The following is a 26,101-nucleotide window of genomic DNA, read 5'->3' as shown; positions in this document are numbered from 1 at the left end:
GAGGTTGGGACAGGAATAGGGAGATAAGACCAGTTGTAGTTAAACAATTGTTGGTGTGCGTGTAAAGGAACGATGATGCTGGTGATGTAGAAAGTGCATGTGATGGTGTGTCAGTGTGTGTGTGTGTATTTTAGAATCATAAGGCCGGAAAGACAGTGGTCATCTAGTAGTCCCAGAAAGGCCACAGAGAGATTAAAGAAACAGACAGGACTCAGACTAGATAAGGCATGTGAGGCATGCGTGGTAGAATAATTTGCAGATGAACAATGAGCGGAAGGAGAGAGATTTATTTAGAAAGCACAGGACAGGGTGGAGGAGAGATTCAGTTTTGAGTACGAGGGGGAGGAGGAGGAGGAGGAGGAGGAGGAGGGGGGTGGGGGCTAAGGCTAGGTGGTGTAGCATTTCTGGAGAAACAGCAGCTGCCAAATTGACAGCTGGGAGGTGGCCCACGCAAGGAGGAGGCCGGGAGAAAGTGCCTTCGTCTTAAAAGGTTTGAACGGATATTTATAGATCTCCTCACCAGGCACCAGGGTTTCATATGAGAAGGGGAAGGGGGTGGGGATGAAGGCGGTTCACTTGTATCCATTTGGACGTCTCAGAAACTGCATCATATTCATGATCGTACAGGGTTTTTACAGCATTTTGAGTCCGCTCTGAACACATTTCCATCAGACAGTGTGCTTCATGTTCTCTCTGAGGAAGGGCACAAAGGAATGTAGAGCTGGTCTCATTACTGGACGTTTTCCATCATTTTCAGAAACTCTGGAGAAAGAGAAAGAGGGGGCAGAAGTCAATGAACCGACCCACCACTGAGCCACCGGATCGATCAGTGAATGAGTGAACAAATTAACAAATTAGTTGGTTCAGAGCCTGTACGTGAGGTCATCAGGTCCACGTGAAATCATGGAGAACATGTGATTATGATGTTTAATACAGGATAATATATGTAATTTATCAATTCTTTATTCCTGTCACTCTAAAGCTGGAATGATTTTAAAGAGAGGAATAATATTTCTTTGTCTGCTCCAGTCATGTTCACAGACTGCCACATTTTATTTTCATCTAAACGCCTCATGTGTCTTTATTTTATATACAAATGTACACATATATATCCTATCCATGTGTGTAGATTTGTGATGGTATAAAGTGTAGTCCTCTTATTGTCCATATTCATTGAATAAACCGATGTTGGTTTGATGTTAAACTGTATAAAGAATTAGGTCACTGTGGTTTGGATTTGATTTGATTTACCCTCCACTCCAACCCTGTTTAATATCACAGGCATGTTATGTGATCTTAGTGAACCAAAAAACATTTCATCTACAGGGACCTCTGTAAAGGAATAGCTGAACATTTTGGGAAATATGTTTATTTGCTTTCTAAGAGTCAGATGAGAACACAGCTGCAGTGGTGAATGTCTATGTTGTGGTGTTGCTTCACTGTGCCTTGTGAATATATTCACCTCCCCTTGTTGTTTTCCCTCTTTTGTTGCATTATAACCGAGAATTAAAAATGGGTTTTTATCTGGCTTTAATGTAATGAACAAAAGACTTTGTGACCCTTTGTGATGAAACCGCTAAATAAGATCTGGTTCAACCAATCACCTTCAGAAGTTACTTAATTAGTAGATTAAGTCGAATCTGTGTGCGATCAAAGTGTCACATGATCCATCACATGATGTCAGTATAAATACACCTGTTCTGAAAGGCAACACCACTAATCAGCAACGTGAAGACCAAGGAGCTCCCCAGGTCAGAGACAAAGTCGTGGAGAATTACGTATCAGGGTTGGGTTACAGAAAAATTTCCGAGGACACTGTGAAAACCTGAAAATATCTGACCGTTAATAGTCTACAAAGCTGGAGCCAAAAGCTGGTTAGCTTAGCTTAGCTTAGCATAAACACTGGAAACAGGCAGAAACAGGTAGCCTGGCTCTGTTCAAAGCTCACAAAATCTGCCTACCAGCACCTCTAATGCTTGCTAATTAGCACCTTGTGATTGTTTGATCCAAACAACAGCTGAAGTGTAAAAATAGACTGTTTTATACTGGGCTGTTTTCTGTTTCTGTGCCAGGCAGAGTGATGTCCTGCAGACACAGTGAGGTTGGCAGCAGAGATCACAGGAAGTCATGCTGACCAGTCATTTCTTTCACTTCACTTTTTGTACAGAAATACGAAAACGAGTATATTACACAAAATGTCAAACTATTCTTTTAAACATTATATTATATTACAGCTAAGCCCTCTTCTGCTCAATGTACAGCTGACAGTCTGTCTGCTGTAATCAAGATAAACCACTGACACTTGGTGGATTCGTAAGTGCAGTCTGTTTTTTTTTATCTCCCTCTGTTAACATGACAGACATTATTGAACACACTAGATAATCAACTCTACGTGGCTTAATCTTACCATCAAAATCAAGCCTTCCATCTTTGTTTGTGTCCGATTCTCCGAACATCTCATCTATATCTTCCTCCGTGACTGGTTCACCGGTGAGACGCAGGATTTCTCCAAACTCCTCGCGGTCGACGAAGCCATCTCCGTTCCTGTGGAAGAAAAGCAAGTTCACAGTGAAAATGAATCCCTCCCACACAAACTGCACCATGAAGACTCATTAAAACTTTTAACTTTAAAAACAGTTTTCATCAATACCAACAAGTTCTATATAGAGGCAAACCATAGTGGATGTTCGAGGCTGATACTGATGCGATATTCCAGGGTTGAAAAGTCAAAAGAGCGGAACCACATGTATCAGTCTTCACCCATAATTCAGCTCTGTTTCGGTTTCTTCATATGCAGCTTTTTAGCAGCTAAATGTTGCACTATGTTCACCAGCTACCTGCTAACTTCTGTCCGTCTGTCATGTGATCCTGGGCAGCATGCGGGTCAGAAAACCGAAACAATGAGCTGAAAGATGCTAAATTGCTTTGATGATAATTCCCTTTGGCTTCTTCACTACGAGCAACGCGTCTCACATTATATATAAAGTCATTTAATCCAATGGTTTCTTTTTTTTTTTTGTAAGGAACGTTTCTTGGTATTTTGTCTTTATTTGACAGCTGACAGTTTAGAGAAACAACCCACACAGAAATATAATATATGACATATGTCCCTACGTCAAGAGTCATGTTGCCTTTTAAGGGGATATATTATCATCACATATATAAATGCTCTGGATATATGAGCATATAAGTTTATAAGATATATGAAATACCTGCAGTAAAATTTTTTAAATATACTTCATATTAAAAATATCTATATTCTTAATATCTCTATTTATCTTTAGTATTAAGACACTTGATGCCCCAGATCCATTGATCCACACTTATAAGAAACATTATTGATTCTGCTGGGTATAAATGTTGCTTAATTGTAGAACATTTTAATTTATTGACTTTTCAACACGTACAGTGTATGACTCTTGAACGCACCAACACTATACTCTATAGTGTACATATTTGGGTTCATGTTAGTATTGAGTGTCATACTTGTCAAAAATACGGAAGCATTCTGAGAGCTCTTCTTCGCTCTTTCCGGCCTGGTCCTCCTTTAGCTGTTGCACCATCATGACCAAGAACTCCTCGAAGTCGATGGTGCCGCTGCCTGAGGAGAGGGGGGAGGTGAATGAGTGAGGAGAGGGAGAGAGGGTGGGAGGAATCTGTGAAAAGAGATAAACACAACCCCTGCAGCAAACAGACGGGAAATGTCTTCAAATGTCAGTGCGCCGCTCGTTTTTATTTCACAAACTTATTTATATAATATTGAAAAAAATTCAACAGGCGTTCCAAAAGCCTCTGCTCGTGATTCTTAAAGAAGTTCATGGTGGATTTTGAAGTCTGATTTGGTTCATTGTCCTGTTGTGGTAGCCAGCTTTCTTTTCAGTTTTAGTTTCTTGACTGACTGCAGGACATTTTCATCCAGAATATTTAGTGGAATCCATTTTTTCCTCTGTCCGTACAACGCTTCCTGTGCCACACAACCCCAAACAGAATATTTCCACCTCGGTGCTGCTGCTGTTTTCTCCAAACTCACCTTTTTCTGATTGTAGTGAAAGAGTTCATTTTAACTTCATCTCTCCACAGAATTTGTTTCCAAAATGTCTCTGGCTTATCCAGATGTTGCTTTGCAGACTTTTCAGATGCTGACTTTTGTGATGAGGTCTCAGGTATGGATAAGGTAAGTACTAAACTTTTGCTATTACTGTTTAATTTTTTTTTGCCAATTTCTTTAGTTCATAAAATATAAATTAACAATGCATTAACATGTGAAGAAAGGCACGTCCATTTTCTATGAGGGTTGAGAGTTTCACTTCAAAAATAAACAAAATATGGAAATTTCCAAGGGGAGACCAAACATTTAGATACAACCGTATCATCGGTTTATGATGTTTATTGCGTTATAGGAAGTTATTTGAGCTGCTGTTACACATAAATACTCAGGTTTCCATCCAAATATTTCCCAAATTTTAACCAAATTTTCAGAAAATGGGGAAAGCAAAATGTAAATTTATGCACGATTCCTTCCACTATACCGTCATGTGAATGTTAGGAGTTGGTTCATCAAAATAAACAATAGGTGGCACTAATTCTCCACGGCAGAGGAAGAGGGGGCAACACCGTTAATTAAAAGAGTAACTTGAGTGACATTTAAGTAACATTTATTTGCTGAATCTGTTTCTATTGAGGTTTTTTTATGCACCTGTTAAAATTGCGCATAAAAACAGCTGGATGGAAACTCGCCCAATGTCAGTTTACTCATCATATGGAATCCTACTGAGCCTGGGAAACAGCTGCATAACATCTGTAGCTCCCGACAGAGGTTTTTGAAGTCTAAAAATAACCCTGATGAGGTTATCAGGTTGTCTTGTATGAGGCTTACTTCAAATATTTGACTGAAGATCTGTTATAAACAGGGGGAATGGAAATTGAAATAAGAGGGTTTAATCAAAAACACTTGAGTTGTATTATGCTAATTGTAGGATCTGGTGTCTTTGGAGCTTGTTTCTGAGTTTGTGCATCTTCAATTGTGATGATTCTCTTTAAAATCTGTCTGTCACAAATACCCCGACCTTATCCAAGAAATGCTGAACTGGACTCGGTTGTAAATACTTGAATACCTGGTTCTCCTCGTCAGTCAGTCACAACTGAAGAAGCCTCTCGGCTTCATCTATCTACAACCAAGTCCAGTTGCCTTTGATTCAACTTTTCTCTGATAACCATGACCTCTTCACAGACACCACAACCTTATGGAAGTGCCATACTAAATATCTGGAGTCCCACAAAACACGTTTCTCTGTTGTATTGAATCGAGGCCACAGTCCCTTAAAAGTCTATGCATTCAGATGTTTCTTGTCGCACGATGATCTCACCATCCTCATCCACCTCCTCAATGATGGCATCCAGCTCCTCCCTTGAGGGGTTCTGGCCCAGCATCCTCATCACGGTACCCAACTCCTTGGTGCTGATGTCACCGCCACCGTCTGTGTCAAACATGTCGAAGGCGGCTTTGAACTCTGGAAGAGACGAGGAAACAGTTTCAAATTCAGAAAGTTTCAGTCAATCTGAAACCTCACAAACACTAGGAGGTTTAGATGACGGTCAGCGGAGGACCCTCAAGTGTGATCCAGTAACCCATTCATGTAGAGGAGGAGATAGAGGACTGACCTGCAATCATCTCCTCAGTCAGGAAGGAGCGGGCATCGCTCTGGGCGTCAGTGGGCTTGATAGAAGGAAATGAAAAAAGGTGGGAGGGGAAGTGGTGGAAGAATGAAAGGAGAGGTGGAAAGAGAGAGAGAGAGAAGTTAACTTTCCTGTCAGCTGTATACACCTGCAGCTGCAGTCATGTCAGTGACCTAATGACCTAATGCCAGAGCAGGATGTGAGGAGCGACTAGAATCAGAGAGGATACCAACATCTTCATCAGTTCACTACAAAACCACACACTCAAACATGCATCTTACTGCTGCAGCTGCACTGATACAAAAGCATCAGTAAGCTGTGATCCCGTGGTCTGAGCAAGCTGATGGTTTCCAGCCAAAACACAACATTTCTGCTCGTTCTAGCCCATTTACTACAGTTCATGTACTGTGGATTACAGGTAACCACTTGTCAAGACATACCAAAGTGTGTGTGATCTTGGAGTCAGCCATTCACTATATTTAAAAATTGAGTTTCAAAATCTTGACCAGTGTTTGACTAATGGTCATAGATTACCCATTTCAATGGAAATCAATACTTGCATGGGAGGGCGGAAAAACACTTTAAAACAGTAAAATCCTTCAGTATACTTTAGACAGTCATTAGTGGTGATATAAAGTTATGTCTGTGTGATAGTAAAGACACGATAAAACGTGTATTTTTCTGCACGTTCCAGTGGGCTGAAACACGAAGAAACTCTGCTATGATCCCTCCTCCTTATATTTAAGCTGTGTTTTTCCATCAGGCCACAGAAAACCAAAGGAGAAACCTAAAGCCAGAGACTGAACTATTATGGACGAAGTGACAGCCAAAGACTGGAAATAGCGTTAGGTCAGGTAAGAAGTCATGTTTAATCCCCCGCCAGCTGTCTGCACGCGTTAATGATGGCTCTTAAAGGGGAACGCCGCTCAATATAAAACTCACTACTCACAAATTTAGGAACGAGTCTAGTCAATATTTCTGATCAGGAAGAGAATAGTTGAGGTTTTATGTTGAGGTTTTTATACTGGTTTTGATGTGTGCTGTTCCCAGTCTGAACCAAACATTTATCCTTTAACCTGCTAATGACATTGCAACTTTAAATCGTACGTCTAATAGGAATCTTTCTTGACAGCACTGGCTTCTTTTTCTTGTTGCTTACAATGCGAACATGTTACAAAACAGTAAGAAACACCATGAGGTCTGGTCCCAAGTGCTGCCTCAGTTTTCTAAGAGGAAAGTTGAGGAGAAATATTAACTGGAGTATCTCAAAGCGCAGCACAGAAAATTGAGTGCTATTCCCCTTTAATTGTTATCCAGACCCCTATTTCGCAGTAGCTGAGGAGGACAGTGACAAATTTTCCCTCCTTCCCTGTTTGCTCGACAGAAACTCATCAATATCACAACATATGGAAGGTCGTACAAACCCACTGCTTAGTTCTATTTAAAGCTGAATTTAAGGTGAGACTTGGGAGAGGATTTGAGAGGAATTTTCTCAAGGTGAATGTCCTAAGTTAGGACTCTCAGGAAAGTCAGCATGTCTTCTCACTTTCCTCAGCTGTGAGCTTTCTATCTTTAGTATCGTCCCCCTCCAAATCTAAATATCAAATCAGACTGAGTTTAAGTGATGGAGCACAAAAGCAGAGAAAAATCTTTTTCTCTGCAAACATGTACAGTTTCCAACAGCAGGTTAGCAAAAAGGAAAATTCATTTTTCTGTCTGCAGCAAAGCAAAGTGTCAGCCCCAAATTAAATTCCAAAGAAATTCATGATTTCCAGGAGATAAAGCAGCACTTAAATCCAGCTACGCTGCAGATGAAGACTTGTTGGATGACTGTTGGTGGGCAGAAGTAGTTCGTCTCGTTTCACATAATAGTGTCCATCTTCTGCCACCTGGTTTTTAATCCTCGTCAGTGGAAAACAAACGCAAATCCTCAAAGAATCATTAAAACTAAATCTCCTTCTCCCAGTGGTTTCCCCCTTTACCTCCCTCTCAGCTGTCGGTTTCTTACCATGGTGGCCGGCTGTGCTGAATAACAGACACCAGGAAAAACAACAGACGTCCGGGAAATACAGTCTCCCTTCTACACAGTTCAGGTAGGACTGTGGCTTTACCCCCCTCCATAAGTACCCTCTTATGCCTCTACACTTTTACTGAAAATGATCAGGATTGGGCAAGAGCCCCCCTCCTCAGACAACAGCCAGCCAATCAAATCCGATTTTAATTTGTGCCCTCTTACAATCTCGTGATGGACATCCCCTTGTGTGGCACACTCTCCGATCCCCCATATTTAGATAACAGACAAGCTCAGTGACATTTATTTAAAAAAAAAAAAAAAAAGGAAACACATCGCAGGCATCTGGCAGCTGGAGGTTATTTTGGCAGAGGATCAACTGGGCATCTCAGTGTGGATGGACACTTGATTTCACATACTGTAGAAGAACCCCAGTGCATGCACGATTACACACATCACAAACACGCACACTCAGATTAACACCTCCCTGCATGCACAGATTCTCTGCCCCTTTCTCAGTGTCTGTTAGCCCATCTATCTGCCTGACTCCCTGTCCTCGCTGCTGCTGACTTGCCCTTGGACTTATGACATCTGTAACTTAAGAGGCGTGCAAGTGGACTTGTGATCTCACACAGCTGTACTTCATCTTTAACCATTTTAGCTGCTGGTTTGTCACTCCATCAACAAGTAAACAAACAAAACCGTCTCATATATCCACAAACAGGCAACCCAGGCAGAGATTACAGCTGAGAAAACATGGAAACAGTATGGCAGAGCGTGGTTACAATGACACAAGAACCTGTGTTGCACTGCAAATTTTATATGGGAGCTGAAGTTTTTTTTTTCCCAATCACAAAGGTTTCAGTTTCTAATAGCAACTGTTGTGACTGATGGTGATTTGTCCGGGATGAGCAGTGGTGCAGAGGCTAGTCTGGATGTGACATCATGAAATCACCTCTTTTCTGAACTGCGCATGCTGAAGGTTTTAGTGGCAAATTTAAAATAAAAAAATAAAAAAATTCTCACTACTTATGTAATGAAACTAGAGAGTCTACAGTGGCTGGCGTGATGCGATCGATTCTTGGCTGAATGCTTACATGCCAACATGCTCACAATGGACACAAGATTTGGGACTCTGGCACATTAACATCAAGGAAATATCTAACATGCTGAATGTCATTCCCTTTCTTATTATCATGCGTAACTTTTTTTAAAAGAAGACATCTACAAGCATTGGAAACTAGCTTAAAGACTTCAGACTTAACTTGGACTGTAGCTAAAAGACTTCAGACTTTAACTCGAAACTTGAAATATTGGCTTGTGAGCGTCTCTGCCTCACAATGACAATGCTAACATGCTGATATTTAGCAGGCATTGTCTACTATGCTCCCCATTAGTTTAGTATGTTAGCATGCTTGCTAATTAGCACTAAACACAAGAGTACAGCTGAGGCTGTGAATGTAATTTGGTCATTGATCAAATTGCACCAAATTTTGATCTGATGATGCTGCTGGATGAAAAGTTAGAATTATTACAATTCCCCCTAATGGGAACATGAATGTCTGAAGTTCATGTTTATCCATCAGTTTGAACCAAATTGGTGTGCTGACAGGCCATCGCCATCCCCTCAGCTACACTGCTAAAACACAAATACACTATGAATATGAACAAGGAGTGAGGACCTGTATATGTCTGATAGATGCGATCTACTATCAAATGCACAACCCCGAGGATTTCTTTTCCACTTCAGACCACCAAGTCAGCTGATGGAAACATGAGTTAATCTCGGAGTCTCTGCTGATCTTGATGCACACTCTGGAATTTTAAGCAGTAAGGCTCTGCTGCCTGTCAATTCTCTCACTGGAGATCTATTTATGCCCACAGTAGTGTCTCATTGGCATGGAAACAAGAGCAGCTGTGACTGCTAATAACTTATCAAGCCGCTTATCTTGAGATCAAAAAGTGCAGAATATGTTCAATTAGGGAAAAGAAAAATTATGGAGCACCTTTAAAACGAAATGACAGATTGAGTACATAAGTGGTCCGAGAGGCTTTCTCAGCAATCACCTGAGTGAATACGACAAAGGCTTCACCAGAATATAAAATATCCCACCAAACAGTGAAGTCTAATATCTATTGTCGACAAATAAGGCCATTCACTGCTTTATAGAGCAGATGAAAAGAAAGAATCTTCCTGAAAAGTCCAGGTTGATTAAATAGCATCAGTATCTCAGCGTTGAAAATAACAATTTAAACATTTTATCAGTAACTGTGTCAGTGAGTCTATGAAGGTCAACAGCAGGCGGCTGTTTCTGAAGAAAACAAAGATGTCCTGAAACCGATTGTGTGCTACTTGCAGAGTAACTGGTGAATATAGTGAATCATTTAGTAGCTAAAGAACCTGAGTTTTTGCTTCAGAGGTTGGTGGAGACCAAAAACAGAGTTTAAAGCATTTACATTCATAAGGTCATTACACAAACAACTCCACCCCTGCTTGATGTGAAAAGAGGCAACTGTTTGTTATATCGTCTAAAAAGGTGATATTATGTTAATATTGTGTTAATTGCTTTGATGAAATATTGATGAATGGATATGAAAAATATAATTAACACTATGACTGATATGAATAATATAAAAGTAATCCAATTCAAATGAAGCTGTTTATGGCCGCTAAAGGCAAAGGTCAAAACAAGACGATAGAAACACAACAACCAACTCAGCGCTTTAGCAGATTGTTTTGGCTAACGTGTTAGCAAACAGTTATCAACTTACATACTTGGTAGACACAGATACACATTCATCTGGAGTTGCGTTTCTGGGCACCTGATAAATTAAAGTCCAATTTCACTCTCCTTTTGGCTTTGCTTTCACTCACTACCAACTCCTGAGAAAATGATCTCTGCATGAAGTTGCTAAATGCTCCACTATGTTCACTTTTACACACTTTACACCTCTTTACTTTACCTGTACAACTGATTGACTCAATTTTGGGGATATTGATAAATGCAGCTTTAAAGCAAGCCTAATGTAACTTTTGCTGAATAGTTTCTGTGCCCACTGGTGACAGCTACTGCTTTAATGGTAATTGCTAAAACGTAGCGTAACAGTAGCATTTGTAGCTAGAAAGGAAACGTAATATAATCAGCAAACTGGCTCGGTAATGTAGATTATAGAGCAACACTGGATCTTCAATAACTTGGTGCAACATAAAATTCTCCCTCATCACTAACATACAGAAGGTTGTGCTGCAACATGCAAATTTTGGCACAGGTTTACTGATGGACACATGACCTTTGGCCTTATGTCTACATCCAGTCAACAGCCTGGCTGCTCAGAGTTTCATTTAAATGTTTGAAGCCGCTATAACAGATTTGTCAAACTTGAGATGTCTTGGCAGCGCTAAGACACATATCTACCACATAACAGCATCGTCTCTGGTTTGAGTCCAGCTGGGGACCGCTGCTGCATAACATGTCTTCACCCTCTCTCTCTCTATCTCTGCCTCTGTCTCCTCAAGTTTCCTGTCCCTCCACTGAGAACCGTCCAATGGTGGTGAAATGTTGACACAATAATCAAATGTACAGAAAAAGGGAACCGACCTTTGAACCAATTCGTACAGGAATTAGGACCAAAATATGTCACGCTACACTCAAATGTGATATTAAAATCTTTGCGCTAATATGCCGTCTATGCCGTCAGTGTGTCCATTATTGTTACCAGCAACAGTGAAGGTCCAGTATGCAAGCCTCCGGTATGTTTCAACAGGTCATATTATTGTTACCATGACGACAATAAGTCTGGCACTCCTTACCAATGACCTATATGGTTGTTTAGGTTTAACATGCATTTAGTATTTCTGTTGTATGGTGAAACACTGAAATTCTCCTGGCTGACAGAGCTATGCCAAACTGACAATCTTCACAATAAACCATCATCATCTTCAGACCGGTCATATAAACTGGTTTGTTTCAATCAAACCAAGTGGCTCATAAAAATTTTCAATTTTGGTCTATTACCTTTAGACTCCTTTTGTATTTCATGATGAATAATTACTCTTGAAGTACCGACCAGAAGTTAGCAGTTGTATTAGAGAGGCATTTTTAATGTTTACTCTGTCCTCACTGATACTAAGAGGGTGGACAAAAGATTAGAAACAGCTTTTCACATAACGCAATCAAATTCAACAGTATCACAAACTATGAAAGTGAAGTTTTTAAGAGTTTTGAGAGATAACGAGCAGTACAACATTCATGATGGCACAGTATGTTGCAGGGATGTTGTATTAGACTGCATGCATTTTAGCTAGGTTTTCCTAATGAATTAGCAACACAATGTAGGTTATAGCATAGGAATCTCTGGGCAATTTTTAAAGCAATTTAAAAATCTGTCAGCAAAACAAACTGAATGTAGATTTTCTGACCACTAAACAGTACTATAAATCATTTGTCATCAAAACAAAGCAGAACAATGGTGTGTTTCAACTCCAGAATTAAGCATTTTAAAAAGAAATGGAGGCAGAGTTCATATTTCATATACAGAACACACATTTCCTTTTCCAAGCTAGGATATTCATTTTCCAAATAGACACATTGTGCCACTAATGTTGGGGGTGAAATTAGTGGCACACTAGTGAAATATGTAGCCTATGCATGTGCATTAATGTAGAATATGCTGTGCATATCAATCAAGACATTAAATGCATTAGTTCAGGGATAAAATTAGTGGCAAAAAAACCTACACCACTACACCAATACTCCTCTTCTCCTGTGGGTCAAACATTTGCCTGCACAGCAGCTTAAATAATGATCGCTTGTCTACTGGACTTGCTCTTTATGCTGTATCACATACAATGTTTGTAAAAACCATTTTAAGAGAACCTATCCGTCGATTTATTTTTTGTTGAGTTGATATTGTGTGTTAATGTTGTTTAAATAGACACTGATTATTTAATAAGCGTTTGCAGAAGTATTTTGTTTTTGTGCTTTTTGTTCAGCTGTTTGTTTGTTTGTTTGTTTTTGCTGTCATGATGTAGCATGTGCACATCATTAAGGGATTTAAAAAAAAAATACACCTTTGGTCCATGTCCTGTATGTTTGTGAGTTGGTATCTAGGGTAAAAAGGGTATTGTGTTGCTGAAGATATCATATCCTTTATCTAACAAAACAATATTTGAGCAGGAATGCTCTTCCTTCTTCCATCTCAGAAACCTTAAACCACTTTAGGACTAACTCAAACTCTAATCAGTCAGTGGGAGAATACAATAAATGGCTGACCTGCCCTCAGCATTTAGTTTTCTTTGCAGATTTGATCCATTCCTCTTCTAATAAAACCTTTTCTCCACTCTTTATCCTTGCCCTCACTCCTTGCCCAACACTCTGCCTCATCACCCTCCTCCTACTGTTCTCCATGTTCTGATCCTCAGCGTCTCCTCTTTCCTTCTTAACCTCCTCTCACCCCACTCAGTCATCACCCCTGCCATCCCCTGATGGCCGCAGCGCGAGTTCGGCTTCCATGCCGTCCGACTTATGTCACCTCCTTCATGCAGTGCCCATGCCTGACTGACAGCACCAGCTGATGCTCTGCCCAACTCAAGACTTTCCAGAGCCGCTTCTCCTCTTGTTGGCTGAGACAAAAAGGTGTAGAAGGGTTAGAATATTTTGGTGTGAAGAGGAAGAACAAAAGACCAAGAGGAAATTACTTGTCCTCATTTTTATCATTTTCTTTTTTTCTTTTTCTCCTTCTCTTTCCACCTTCATCTCTTCTACCTCCTTCTATTCCTGGACATTCCCCAGAGGAGCAGCTGAAGCCTCCAGACAAACACACCCTATATAAGGTTGGAGGTATGCCATCGCTCCTCCCCCACTGGCCCTCTATCCGTCCATCCTGATCCCTCACTTTCTGCCCTTCTTCTGTTCCTTTTCTCACTGTCCTTTCTAGCTGCCCCCCTCTCGTCCACTTCACTCCTTAATACCCCACCCCCTTTCTATACTGTATTTACATTATTACTAGTTATTGGGATATAAAATGTAGCCCAAACAGGACCGGCAAATTTAAGACAATATAAAGAGATGTAGATTCTATGAATATTTTAAAAAGTAAGTTTTTCATGAAATATCTCCTAAAATCCTGAAAATATCTTGGTTTACAGATGATCAGAAACTGAATGGTTGTTCATTTCTGATGCATTTACGTGTCTCAAACACCTGAATAAATGGTAAACGGAACGATTTGACTGACAATTTGATTTTGAAAATCATTTAAGTTAGCTTCCTTTTTGGACTTCTTTGTTTGAAAATGTATACACAGTGTTCTACCATCTACCATGTATGAATTAGTGGTGTCTTGTAAGACCATGGTTTCTGGATGACTCATAAATTCATACATTCATTCATGCATGAATCTTTGGGCTTACGGTCAATAAATACAATAAATAAAATCATATAATTGCATAATAGTGTGTCCTAGTTAATATATAGAAATTGCACCATGCAGCATAAATCCTGCCTCAGATGGTCACCTCTGCCCCGCACTTACCAGTCTTTAACACCGGGGGTCAGCCTGCTCCTTTTAGTCAGTCAGAAGATGATTTGTTTTCATGAGTCGAAAGCCATTTCCAAAAAAAACAGAAAAACAGAAAAACCCAAAACCACATTTGTGAAGGAGAGAAGAAATGTTATTTAAAGTTGAATCAATGTTTAGGTTTGTGGTTTCAGTCATACAATTTAAAATGTAAGGCAGCAGATACTACAGTACAGTTTAATACTTACCGCTGTAAGTAACACTTCTTGGAAGGTTTCAGCAACTCAGGACATCATGACTTAAACAGAATCAGCTTGAAGATGAATTTGACTTTTATTCCTTTTCTTTGACAATCAGCCGCTGGGAATCATGGAAAGAGAAAGGGAAATTGATAATGTGACATGTGATAATGTTTTCCAGACAGACTCCAGATCTAAAGAGAATTCCACTTTATTCTGCAGATGGTTTAATACTCTTCAGGAAAATAAGACAAAAGTCTTACTTAATACGCTGTTTTTACTGTTAGTATACCAAAAAATTGGCTATGTTTTATACAAACACTAAATACACAATAGATGTCCCGATGCATGTCAATCAAACTGTAACTTTTAATATGACTGCCCATTGAACTCAATTTTTTGAAAAGATTTAATTTACTATTTTTTGTTTTCTGCTGCATTATTGGATCTGTTTACCACCATCAGTGTAAAGTGCTGATGTTACTTACACCTGATGATCATCATGACTAATGTCTACAAGAGGCTTGAAATGAATGAAATGATCAAATTCTGAAGGAAAAAAAAACTTTTGTAGAGTACATACCAGAAGGCAGTTGTTGCAAGTTGTTATTCAATCAATCGGTTGTCACGCAAAGTACTGAAGTTTTAAAAGTTGGACTTTCGGTACTGCCATGTTGGCTGGCATTGAGGGAAAGTATGTGATGAAATAATGATGAAACAGGAGAATCCGGACCTCTGGATCCAACTGTGTGGAAGAAATAACATCAATTACACTTTGAAATTATTTATAAAGCTGGACATACAGGGAAATGCAGATAGATGCACGTGCTATCTCTCATATACACACAACATTTTCCTCTTGATATCTAATTGTAGGCTTTAATATTCCACATCAGAACATCATCCGGCATCAATTTAACACAGATGCATTGAAGCTCATTGTGGAGTGCTCCAGATGTGTTATTATAGCTCCACATCTGCACTCAATGTATCACATAGGTGACAACTTAGACTAAGAGCAAAGTAGAAGTTGTCATTAACTGAGTGGTGGGTGGGTGTGCACGTGTGTGAGGGGTAGCTCTCAGGTCAGGTCATGAGTGGATGGAGATGCAGGAGAATGTGGACCAGTGAGGCTCACAACGCCACTGCCAAGGGAGAGGATGATTAGAGACATCACGGGCTGTTCACGTCAAAATGCCATCAATGCCTTTGATGACTGTCACGGAGACGCACAACCTCACCGAGCAGTGCGGCTGGTTAAGCGAGGAGAACCGAACTGAGCCGCGCGTAACGGGGCAGCTGGACGCTGCCAGCTGCCTCTTCCTGTCTATAATCCCCAATGAACATGCAGTTCCAGTGCTGATATGCATCTTTGTGTCGCTGACTCTCTTCTCATTTCTGGTTAATGGTCTTACTCTGTTCGGGCTCGGACGGTCCGAGGACCTCTCCTGGGAGCCGCGTTTTGCTTTCCTGAAGAATCTGATTTTGAGCGACCTCATTCAGACCGCCACCTTAAGTCCGGCGGTCATCCACTCATTAGTCCATCGCCGGACAATGGCGTTCAACACCTGGTGTTACGTCCAGTACTTTGCCGGGACCGCAAGCATTTTCTCCAGCCTCGTCACCATCACTTGCATGGCGCTGGAGCGCTACCTGTACGTGTGCCACGCCATCCACTACTTGGTCATCCTCACTCAGGTGCGCCTGTGGCTAACCCTGAGCCTTATTTGGGTCTACTCCATCTCCGTCAGCATCGTCAACATGGTGTTGCTGCACATGGGCAGGGAGCAAAAGAATGACCCGATCACCAGGGGGCTACTGTGCGAGCCGGACATGATGGAGCAGCACATGGGGTTCCCCCGTGTCTCAGCCGTTTTTCGCAAAGTCGTGGGCTCATTTACTCTGCTGCTGTGCCTGCTGGTCTACGCCTTCTCCTACTTGAGGATGTACCGGGACGCGCGTAACGCAGTGATACCGTTCAACGCGGTCAACACCACGGCTCGCAAGACTGTGATGTTCTACTGCGGCATGCTGTTCCTGCAGCTGCTGCCGCTGCTGCTTAAAGTCGCCTCTGACGCGCTGTGGGAGGTTGAGGGGACAGTGGCTATGACGGCACTGGCATCTGAGGGCACCAGCATGATGGAGACGACTCCCTCGGCCACTGCGGTCGTGCTCCACATGTCCCTGCTTATGATGCTTATTGTACCACCCTGCATTAACCCGCTGGTGTACGGGCTGAGGAGCGCGGAGATGAGGCAGGCGCTGCGGAGCCTGTTCCGGTGGTGGATGGATAAGAGGGTGCGAGGAGTGGAGGGGATAAGAGTCCGAGAGGTTGTGCGTCCAAACTGAGCTCATTTCTACTGTGATGTTTTACAGTGATGCAACTAACCTGACTATAATTAATTATAGTCGATTGGCTCGGGTCGGTATTGGTGGGCGAAAGCATGGTTTCCACCGATATAACCCGACTTGTAGCCGCAAAACGGGTTACACTGTTTGTCGAAAGGGCTTTTTGGGCTGTATGTGTCAGAGCTAATCTTTGAAGTCTCAAAAACTATGGACGTGGAAGTCGAGACAATATCTCCCGGTGATGGAAGAACATTTCCAAAGAAGGACCAAAAGTGTTGTTAATCAGGTATGCTTTGACTATTCGCAGTTAGTTCCAACCAGGTAATTTTATTGGACAACAGACATTCAACGACTGCTGATATAGAGTACAACAGCACTGGGACTTTTAATGTATCACTTTACAGGTGTTCTATTAACTGTTAATCATCGTTACATTAACGGTTGTTATCTGTCTAAGATTGTAATAAACGTTGGAAAGATGAATATATTTCCAGAAATAACATTTGGATTAAATGATGTAGGGTCGTTAAAGAAGCAAGAAGGGAAGAAGCCTTGATACCTAAGCGCACACCTGAGGTGTGCCTGCGGCCTCACACCTATGACCGAATCACAGCCGTGCTGACATCCAGTACATTTACCCCCCCCCCCCTCCTGTGTTTTAATGACTCAAATACACGCAGCAAAATGAATATGCACAAACACTGCCATAAAATGGGCCATTTTTCCTGTCAGTCCTCTTATTGACACATACAGGGTGGGACATTAAAGCATTGCCTTGTCTTCGTATTTGACTTAATGGAGCTAGTACATTTGTATCCTAAAATCTTGCCACATTACTCTACAGTCATTTCAACATGTGACGTCATTACTGTGGACTTGGTTGGAAGTCAGAGACTTGATCAGGGAAAGTGAATCCGCAAATGAATATAAGTGCTTTTCAGTAAATATACTGTTGTCTGGCTGTTACCAGTCATTGAAGTGGGGGAAAAAAGTGTTTGTACTCCCCTGTGCATCCCCCCCCCCCCCCTTTTTTTTTTAATGTAACAGGTTTATTCAGAGACATTTAGGGTTTTATCTGAGAAAATCTTTATAGACAGTAGTTTTATTTTACTTCTATTGAAGTAAAATGTCTTTTCAGTAACAGTAGTTGGCGTTAGTGTCTCATCTCCGCTGTGGAGTTTCTATTACTGGTAGAGTTTGTTACTGCTCTATCTAAACACAGTTAATATTGCTGTTTTCTTCACCACAGTGTCTAACTACTTGCTGTACATTTAACCATACACTAGTTCTGCTCCAGCACCCAGAGCTCTCTGCTCCTTTTGGCGACTTTCACTAATTCAGCAGTTGTTTATGTGCTGTTCAGATCAGCTAGTTAGCTTAGCTTAGCAGTTAGCGCTGATTCTCCCTCTCTCGCTCGGTGTGTCTTGAATCAATAGACGAATTTGTTCATCAGTGTGTGGTGTTGTTCTTACTTCAGTGTAGAGGATTATGATGTTTATTACAGCTTCAGCGATGTTGGCTGTCTTAGCTTGGACCACGGATATAGGACACGCAGATCCGCTCGTAAACCGGAACTGCTGTTGTCTGTTCCCGCCTGTGTGACCAACAGTCTTCAGCGTCGATAGGCCATTACTCGTGACGTATGACCAATCAGATGATGCAGTGGGCGGGACACTGCGACTAACTCTTCGGAGGTTAGTGAGATCTCCCGACAGGTTTTTTTTTACAAAAACAAATTGTTGAAGTGTAAGTTCTGTCACAAAACTATGTTGTTACTATGCTGGGGACTAAGTTCCTATTCTGTCATTCTGAAAGGGAGAGGCAGCTAGTGAGAAGTGCCGGTATAAATAAAGTAACGGTACAATAAAGAGTAACATGAAGACGTGTGGCACACTTCAAGCAATGTCTATTACATACATTGTACTTTAATAAAACCATGTTGTCTCTGATCATAGTGTCACATGCTGAAGGTTTTAGCAAATCTGGGACAGTATTTTCATTAAAGTGGAACAATTTTCTGTGTCTGTATTTTGTCCATGTATGTACCGTGGTTTAAGAAATGTTTCAGACCTCCTTTTAAGTCAATAAAATATCTTCTTTTGTCTATCAATCTGCATTCAACATGCCTTATGACAAAGTGAAAACTTGTAAAATTATTGCAAAAAGTTGCAAATCTTAAATCTCTCATTTACAAAAATGTTTACACCCTTAATGCAGTCATTTGAAGAAGCCCCATTGGCTGCAATTACAGCTTCCTGGGAAATTCTCTACAAGCTCTGCACACCTGGATTTCGGCGGTTCATCTCATTCGTCCTGGCAGATCCTCTCAAGATCCATCAGATTGATGGGAAGCATCTGTGAACTGCCATCTTCACTGTAAGAAACTAACTGTAGTAAAAAAAAAAAAAAATTACAATGTCTGTCTGCCGACTGCAAGACAGACATTTACATTCACAGGAAAAGCTTTTCTAAATCACCTAACCTTTAAGCCAAGCCTTCTGAAGACACATCAGGTAACACCTTTTAAACTGGGCCGCTGAGAGGGCCGTCTGGACCTCTTTGCTGAGGCTGCTGCCCCCGCTACCCAAATCCGGATAAGCGGAAGACGACAAGACGAGACGAATTTTAGCAAAAATTACAAGTAAACCTATAGAAAATAATTAGTTTAATTTGCAATATTTGCCATTGAATTTATTGTAATCTTTCAATTAATTTATTGTTAAGTGAGGTGATAACTATTTCATAATTTGTGTATAACTTTAATTTCTGTGTAAATGTGTTACTTTTACTGTAGTTTTCAAATGGCTGTGTATAGTGCTGTCTTGGGCATTTTCAGGTATTGTCACAAACATCTGACTTTTTATGTATTGGAAAACACTTGTAAATGTCATAATGAAAACGTGGCAAAGCCACTAATGTTACGCTCGCGAACGCTTCGTTCAATATGAACTAATCTCTTATCTTGTACATTATTCTGTGGTTTCACAGACTAAAAACTGAAAGGGTAGCATAAGGGTTCTTCCCGTTAGTCTCTGTTTCTCCATAAGTCCTGGATGCAGAGAGAATCCAGGAAAGAGACGTCCAGAGTGACGAGGAGATCCTGGACGAGGAGGGCCGTCTCCTCTGCCCCATGTGCCCTCCTCCAACAGTGGAGCCTCCCCTCCTCCCAGATGATCCTCTGGATCACCTTGGCAACAGTCAGGCCGAGCATCCTGTGCTTCCCCTCCAGCGAGGACCGCTATGCCTCAATGTGACAACAGGAACCTCCGAGGGTCCACCTGGAAGATGTGGCGTCATCAATCCAACCACCATCCTGGAAAACCAACACACCAAGATTGGTAACCCAGGCAACCGTTTTGGAAGCAGCACCAGTGAACTACTTTGTCACCTAGAGGGAGAGAGAGAGAGAGAGAGACAGAGAAAGATTTCAAATTTTAATGTTAATATTTGTGTGTGAATTTAGCATGAAGAAAAAAGAAAAGCTAATGCTAATGCTAGCTGCTAATGCTAGCCCCCCCCAACCCCTATGTTGTGTTTGTCCGTTTCTCACCAATAAAGGTTTAAAGAAAAACAAAAAACATCAGCAAGCTAGCTGCTAAGGCAAATGCTAGCAAGCTACCCCCCTCTGTGTCACCTTCTATTTGTCCCTGCTTTTTTCACCTATTAAAAAAAAGATTAAAAAAAAGCTAATGCAGGCAAACTAGCCCCCCCCATTTATCAAATTCAGTCATCAATAAAAAACCCAGACAGATCAGTTAGACATGCAGTGCATTTAGAAAGTTCTTTTTTACATTGTATTATTTTGAATAATCTTATAAATCATTAAATGCAATCATCAATGAGTGATGCTAGCAAGCTAGCTGCTAATACTACTGCTTGCAAGATAGACCCCCCCCACTTGTCATTTTGCAATTTTATAATGAAATCGTTAAATTCATTAATCAATGACCAACTAGCTGCTAATGGTAGCGCTGATGAAAATAGGGGGCAGCTCTACGTACTGTACTTTCACATATTCATTGCTGCCATTATCATCATTATAATGTACAATACACTACTAAATTACAATTATAAGTATTATTTTAACTACTATTGTCATTATTACTATATACAAATACAAACAAAATGTCACTTTATATACATTGTCACTTGTTTATCATGCTTCATGTTTGAAATGTCTTCTGCGTCACCTTGTTTGTCCGTTTGTAATGTTATTTTACATTCTTATGGAATTGTTAGTCATTCATCAATGAACAATGCCAGCAGGCTAGCTGCTAATAATAATAAGATCCCCCCCCCCCGTGTCGCCTTCAGTTTGTCAATTTTTTTTCACAAAAAATAAAGTAAATTAAGTTAATGCTAATAATAGCAAACCAGCATCTCCACTTTTTGAAATATTATAATGAAATTGTTAAATGAATGAATCAATGAAAAATGCCAGCAAACCAGCTGCTAATGCTTGAGCTAATGAAAATGTGTGTTGGGGGGGGGGTCTATATACTGTGCATGCACATTGTGAAATGCATAAATCAATGGAAAAAGCCATAAAGCCAGCTGCTAATGCTAGTAAGCTAGCCCAGCCCCTCTGTTCTGCTTTATTCATTAATAAAGGAGAAAAAATGCTAATGCTAGTTCCTAATGCTAGCAAGCTAGCCCTCCCATTGTTTGTCCCAGTTGTTTCACCAATAAAGATTAAAAATGCTAATGCTAGCTAGCTGCTAATGCTAGCACACTAGCCCCATTCTGTCACCTTCTGTCCCTGCTTTTTCACCAAAAAAGAAAAAAAAGATGCTAATGCTAGCCGCTAATGCTAGCAAGCTAGCCGCCCCTTTTGTGTCACCTTCTGTCACTGCTTTGTCACCAATAAAGGAGAAAAAAAGCTAATGCTGATGCTAGCAAGCTGCTAATGCTAGCTAGCTAGCCCCACCCCATGTTCTACTTGTCCATGTTTTTTTAACAATAAAAAAAAAAATCAATAAAAAAATGCTAATGCTAATGCTAGCTGCTAATGCTAATGCTAACTGCTAATGCTAGCTGCTAATGCTAGCTGCTAATGCTAACAAAAACGGCGGCTAGCCCGCGCCCCCCCCAGCACAGGCATTGCGCCCAGCAAGCAGGGCTAGCCGCCCGGCGGCTAGCCCGCGCCCCCCCAGCACAGGCATTGCGCCCAGCAAGCAGGGCTAGCCGCCCGGCGGCTAGCCCGCGCCCCCCCAGCACAGGCATTGCGCCCAGCAAGCAGGGCTAGCCGCCCGGCGGCTAGCCCGCGCCCCCCCAGCACAGGCATTGCGCCCAGCAAGCAGGGCTAGCCGCCCGGCGGCTAGCCCGCGCCCCCCCAGCACAGGCATTGGCTGAAATCGACGACTTAGCCCCCGACTTAGCCCCGACTTAGCCCACCGACTTTAGCCCGCGCCGAAACGCTTAGCCCCCGACTTAGCCCCCGACTTAGCCCCCGACTTAGCCCCCGACTTAGCCCCCCGACTTTAGCCCCCGACTTAGCCCCCGGACTTAGCCCCTCGGACTTATAGCCCCGACTTAGCCCCCGACTTAGCCCCCGACTTAGCCCCCAACTTAGCCCCCGGACTTAGCCCCCGACTTAGCCCCCGACTTAGCCCCCGACTTAGCCCCGACTTAGCCCACGGACTTAGCCCCGACTTAGCCCCCGACTTAGCCCCCGACTTAGCCCCCGGTTCAAATTAGGCTCAAAATGATTTTGAGCTTATAAAGTAATGTTTACAAATAATTCCAATATTTGGAGTTGTAAATCAAACATTTTAAACCATGAAAATAAATCTGCTTGAGCAATTCAAGTTTGCATATGTGAAAACAAATTGTGCTTGTGGCAAAGAGATTTCTATTTGTTGAGACTGTGTGGATCAAAACTGAACAAATGATCAGTCATGAGGTTAAACAAAGACAAGGAATGAAGAAATGCTTTATGGACGTCTGTGTACAGAGATAAAGAGCTGAAAACTGGAAAACTCACTGTGCAACATTCCCAGTGAGAGACACTGACAAGTATGAATTTTGATCCTTGTCACTTCAGTGTCACTGTGGGAACTTTTGAGTTTTACAGTTTTCTGCTCTGTATCGCAAGACAGATGTCAACAAATCCATTTCTTCTTTTACAGTGTCTTCAACACTGATTGTGGAGTTTTGATTCAGACTTTCAACAAATACAAATCTCTGACACAAGTGCAATTGTTTCACATACACAAACTTTAATTTCTCAAGCAGATTTATTTTACAGGTTTATGAAGGTTGATTTACAACTACAAACATTGGAATTATTTGTGAACATCACTTTACAAGCTCAAAATCATTTTGACCCTAATTTGAGCCTAGGTACACATATAGTTACAGTAACAACAGTTGTTTCCTTAAATCAGACACAGCAAGTTTGCAAACAAGTATTTTAATATTCAAGCTAAATATTAAATCACATCCATTGTTTTCTGCTACATTTTATATGACAATAACTTAAATGTAATACAGAATATCATTTTAACATTTAACTATGATCTGTGTGGAAATGCAATTATACAAAATACAAACTGCTTTTAACAGAAATTAATTGAGTGATTTGAGCCTTAATGTATGGGGTGGAGTAATGTGCATGACTTACCATTTCTTGCTGGGCAAGGCGTGGTTCTGGCCCGAGGTGGATTCAGCCATAGCTATAAAAAATAAATAAATAAATTACAAAAGGAAAAATAAGGACACAAGCAGCTCCTCTTGACTATGAAATGTTTTTGAAGCATTCTAAGGACTTCACAAGATAACATATTTATCAATCATCCATTTAAACATCATTTACCACATAGTGTAATAAAACAAGACTTTAGGACTAAAGCTGAACAAATGATACATGTACATGTTAAGAAGACAAACACAAAAACACTGAAAGAGGAAGAGCTTCTGTCTATGTACACATGCAAAGCACAAATCTGTAAAACATGGTGCTCAAAAGTCCTGCAAGTGTGTGACAGAGGTTACGAGTAGAATTTAAAATTCAGGCTATAGCAACATGAGGACGGGATGACATCACAAACACAGACTCAGAAAATAAGGTTTATTGCCAAGCAGGTTTTCACTTACAATATATTTGGCTTGGTGTAGTATCAAATTAATGTATTCAGAGGAAATAAAAAAAAAAAAAAAAGTAAAATACTGCAACAGTCAAACATAAATATACAATCGATACATATATTAAAGAAAAAAGATTAAACAATTCTACAAAACTATGTACAAAAGTGTTTTACAATGACAAAACTCCTGCTGGGCAAGATGTGCAAAAATTTATTGATTAGGGCATGTGCAAAAGATCACAGTATAGACAATATCTGTTATGTGCAGGGATAATACCTCAAGGTGTTGATGTAATGGGGTTGATTGATGAGGCCAGATGCAGAAGAAAAGGCAGGTGCTGGTCCATCATTGGTGATTAGACTGGAGACAGACAAACGTGATAGGACAATTCCTTTAGATCATACAAGTTCTTTATAATCAAACATATTAGATCTGTTGTGTGTGTATATTAAATTGTGAAGATAGATATGAATATGCAAAAATACAGTATGAATATTATGAAATTTAAATGCAAGGAAATGAAGAGTAAACAACTAGAGGTATGATAAGAATTCAATGTAAACACACTATATAACCAACAAAAGCAGCAAAACAAATATGGATATACTGTAAAGAATCAGCAGCGTGGACATGTTTACACTGTGGGTCTGATTTAATCAGTGGTATACACAAGTCTTACTTTTCAAAGAGAAGTATAGCATGTTACTCACCTAGACAGTGTCTTGACTCCGCCCAAGTTGTGGACGACAGTGTGGTAGGGTAGACAGTGAGGAATGAGGGTATGTTAGTCATCTGTCACTGGCTCAGGTCCTGAAAAAGACAGAGGGATGCTGGAATCTCCTGAGAAATGTAAAGACCTAGTTCACTTTCAGTCATGGCTGAATCTCCTAAACAGTAATGTAATGCTAAAGTGGTAACAACATGGTGAACCGCATCGACGTGTATTCACTCGGTCTACTGGGTCCATACAATCTCAAGTTACAGTCATCAGTTACAAAATGAGCCTAAAGTTACTGACGTACACCAACTGTACAACAGCCGAGAGCAACACACACAATCCTAGTAAACCGCTAAAACGTCTGTCGACAACCTCAATATCACCACCTGAAATGTTGTCAGTCGTTGCACTGATACTATACTCTTAGCTACATAGCCAACATTGAAGCTACTCACCTGGCTAACAGGAAAGTTGCGAGCTTCGGCATCAAAACCGCATCTTCTTTCCTCTCAGGAGCCGTCTCTCAGCGGTGGAAGGCCACATCGAGATTTACTCGTGTTGTTTTCTTTGCCGTTGAACGTGGTTTCTTGGCGGAGCGGTCCTTCAGGATTGCAGATGAATATCGTCTTTTAGGAGGTTCAGCCATTCCTGTGTTTCTGTGTGATAACCTCGAGCTGCTGGAAGATTGTTCTTCTTCGTCGTGGACTGAGGCAGACTTGACGCTGCACCGACTCACTCAGCGTTCTAGCGTCACAAAGTGGTATCACAACACAGGACAGGTCGGGGCTGGCTTGGTGCGCATGCGCATTTCAGGAGATAACTGAAATACAGCAGAGATCTTGACCATGACATTGTCATTGTGGCTGCTTCACACACTGTTTGAGAGAAGTGTTTCAATTCGTTTTTTTTTTTTGTTTTTTTTTTACATTTTAAACTAAACCTCTGGCCACATCTTCTATTGAACCTTTACAGCACAAACACCAAAGCTGACATTTAATAGTAAAGCTACATGTTCTTTGCCCACATTGCAAACCAACTTACAGTTTTAACACTTAAGTTAAAACAAAGACATTGAGCTTAACTTGACTGATATTGACACATTTGATGCATACAAAAAAAATACTTATTTGCTTTGACAGTATACAAATCTATGCTTGGATAATAAAATACTATCATGCTTTCCCTTATACTTACATTCAATTTGTGATGTACAAATGTTTGTATTTGCCCATTTTGCATTCAGGCCAGTAGATGTTGCACTGTTCACATGAAGCATCAAGATATAAACCCTTTGTGGAACCACTTTGCTGAGAAAGTAAAACCTCCGACGCTGTGGGACTCGCATCCAGTACCAGGCAGTTGATCTCTGCAAGCAAAGAAGATACAACAGCCCGGAGGTATTTTACAGTATTTCACTTACTGACTGCGGACTGCTCATAGAGCCAGGTTTCAGTTCACTACAACCACGTTGGCTTCTGGCATCCATCTTCCTGGTCTCCATAT

At 41.0% G+C, this 26,101-nt stretch overlaps 2 protein-coding genes across 2 annotated transcripts; one reads left to right on the top strand and one right to left on the bottom strand.

Moving 5' to 3' along the window:
• Positions 1 to 306: 306 nt before the first annotated feature.
• On the bottom strand, positions 307 to 7,774 carry LOC111234726 (troponin C, skeletal muscle). Its single transcript, XM_022762902.1, has 6 exons — positions 7,685 to 7,774; positions 5,662 to 5,716; positions 5,367 to 5,510; positions 3,487 to 3,601; positions 2,408 to 2,544; positions 307 to 762 (listed from the first exon to the last, which is right to left on the bottom strand). Exons 1-6 carry the CDS (start codon positions 7,685 to 7,687, stop codon positions 731 to 733), a joined length of 486 nt encoding a protein of 161 aa, XP_022618623.1. The 5' UTR covers positions 7,688 to 7,774; the 3' UTR covers positions 307 to 730.
• A 7,865-nt stretch (positions 7,775 to 15,639) lies between these two features.
• LOC111234740 (olfactory receptor 14A16-like) lies at positions 15,640 to 16,794 on the top strand. Its single transcript, XM_022762922.1, has one exon. It carries the CDS (start codon positions 15,640 to 15,642, stop codon positions 16,792 to 16,794), a length of 1,155 nt encoding a protein of 384 aa, XP_022618643.1.
• The last annotated feature ends 9,307 nt before the right edge of the window (positions 16,795 to 26,101 follow it).

This window comes from Seriola dumerili, unplaced genomic scaffold (genome assembly GCF_002260705.1).
Source record: "Seriola dumerili isolate Sdu_G_001 unplaced genomic scaffold, Sdu_1.0 BDQW01000454.1, whole genome shotgun sequence".
NCBI lineage: Eukaryota > Metazoa > Chordata > Actinopteri > Carangiformes > Carangidae > Seriola > Seriola dumerili.
The sequence above is the reverse complement of the archived record's forward strand: the minus strand, read 5'-3'. Positions and strand labels throughout refer to the sequence as shown.

Bases quoted from the DNA above. Each gene is read 5' to 3' on its own strand.
- LOC111234726 (XM_022762902.1), bottom strand. The intron at 5,511-5,661 runs GTCAGTCCTCTA...CGTCTCTTCCAG, and splicing joins GACTGAGGAGATGATTGCAG to AGTTCAAAGCCGCCTTCGAC. The intron at 763-2,407 runs GTAAGATTAAGC...CTCTTTCTCCAG, and splicing joins TGGAAGGCTTGATTTTGATG to AGTTTCTGAAAATGATGGAA.
- LOC111234740 (XM_022762922.1), top strand. From the start codon at position 15,640: ATGCCATCAATGCCTTTGATGACTGTCACGGAGACGCACAACCTCACC.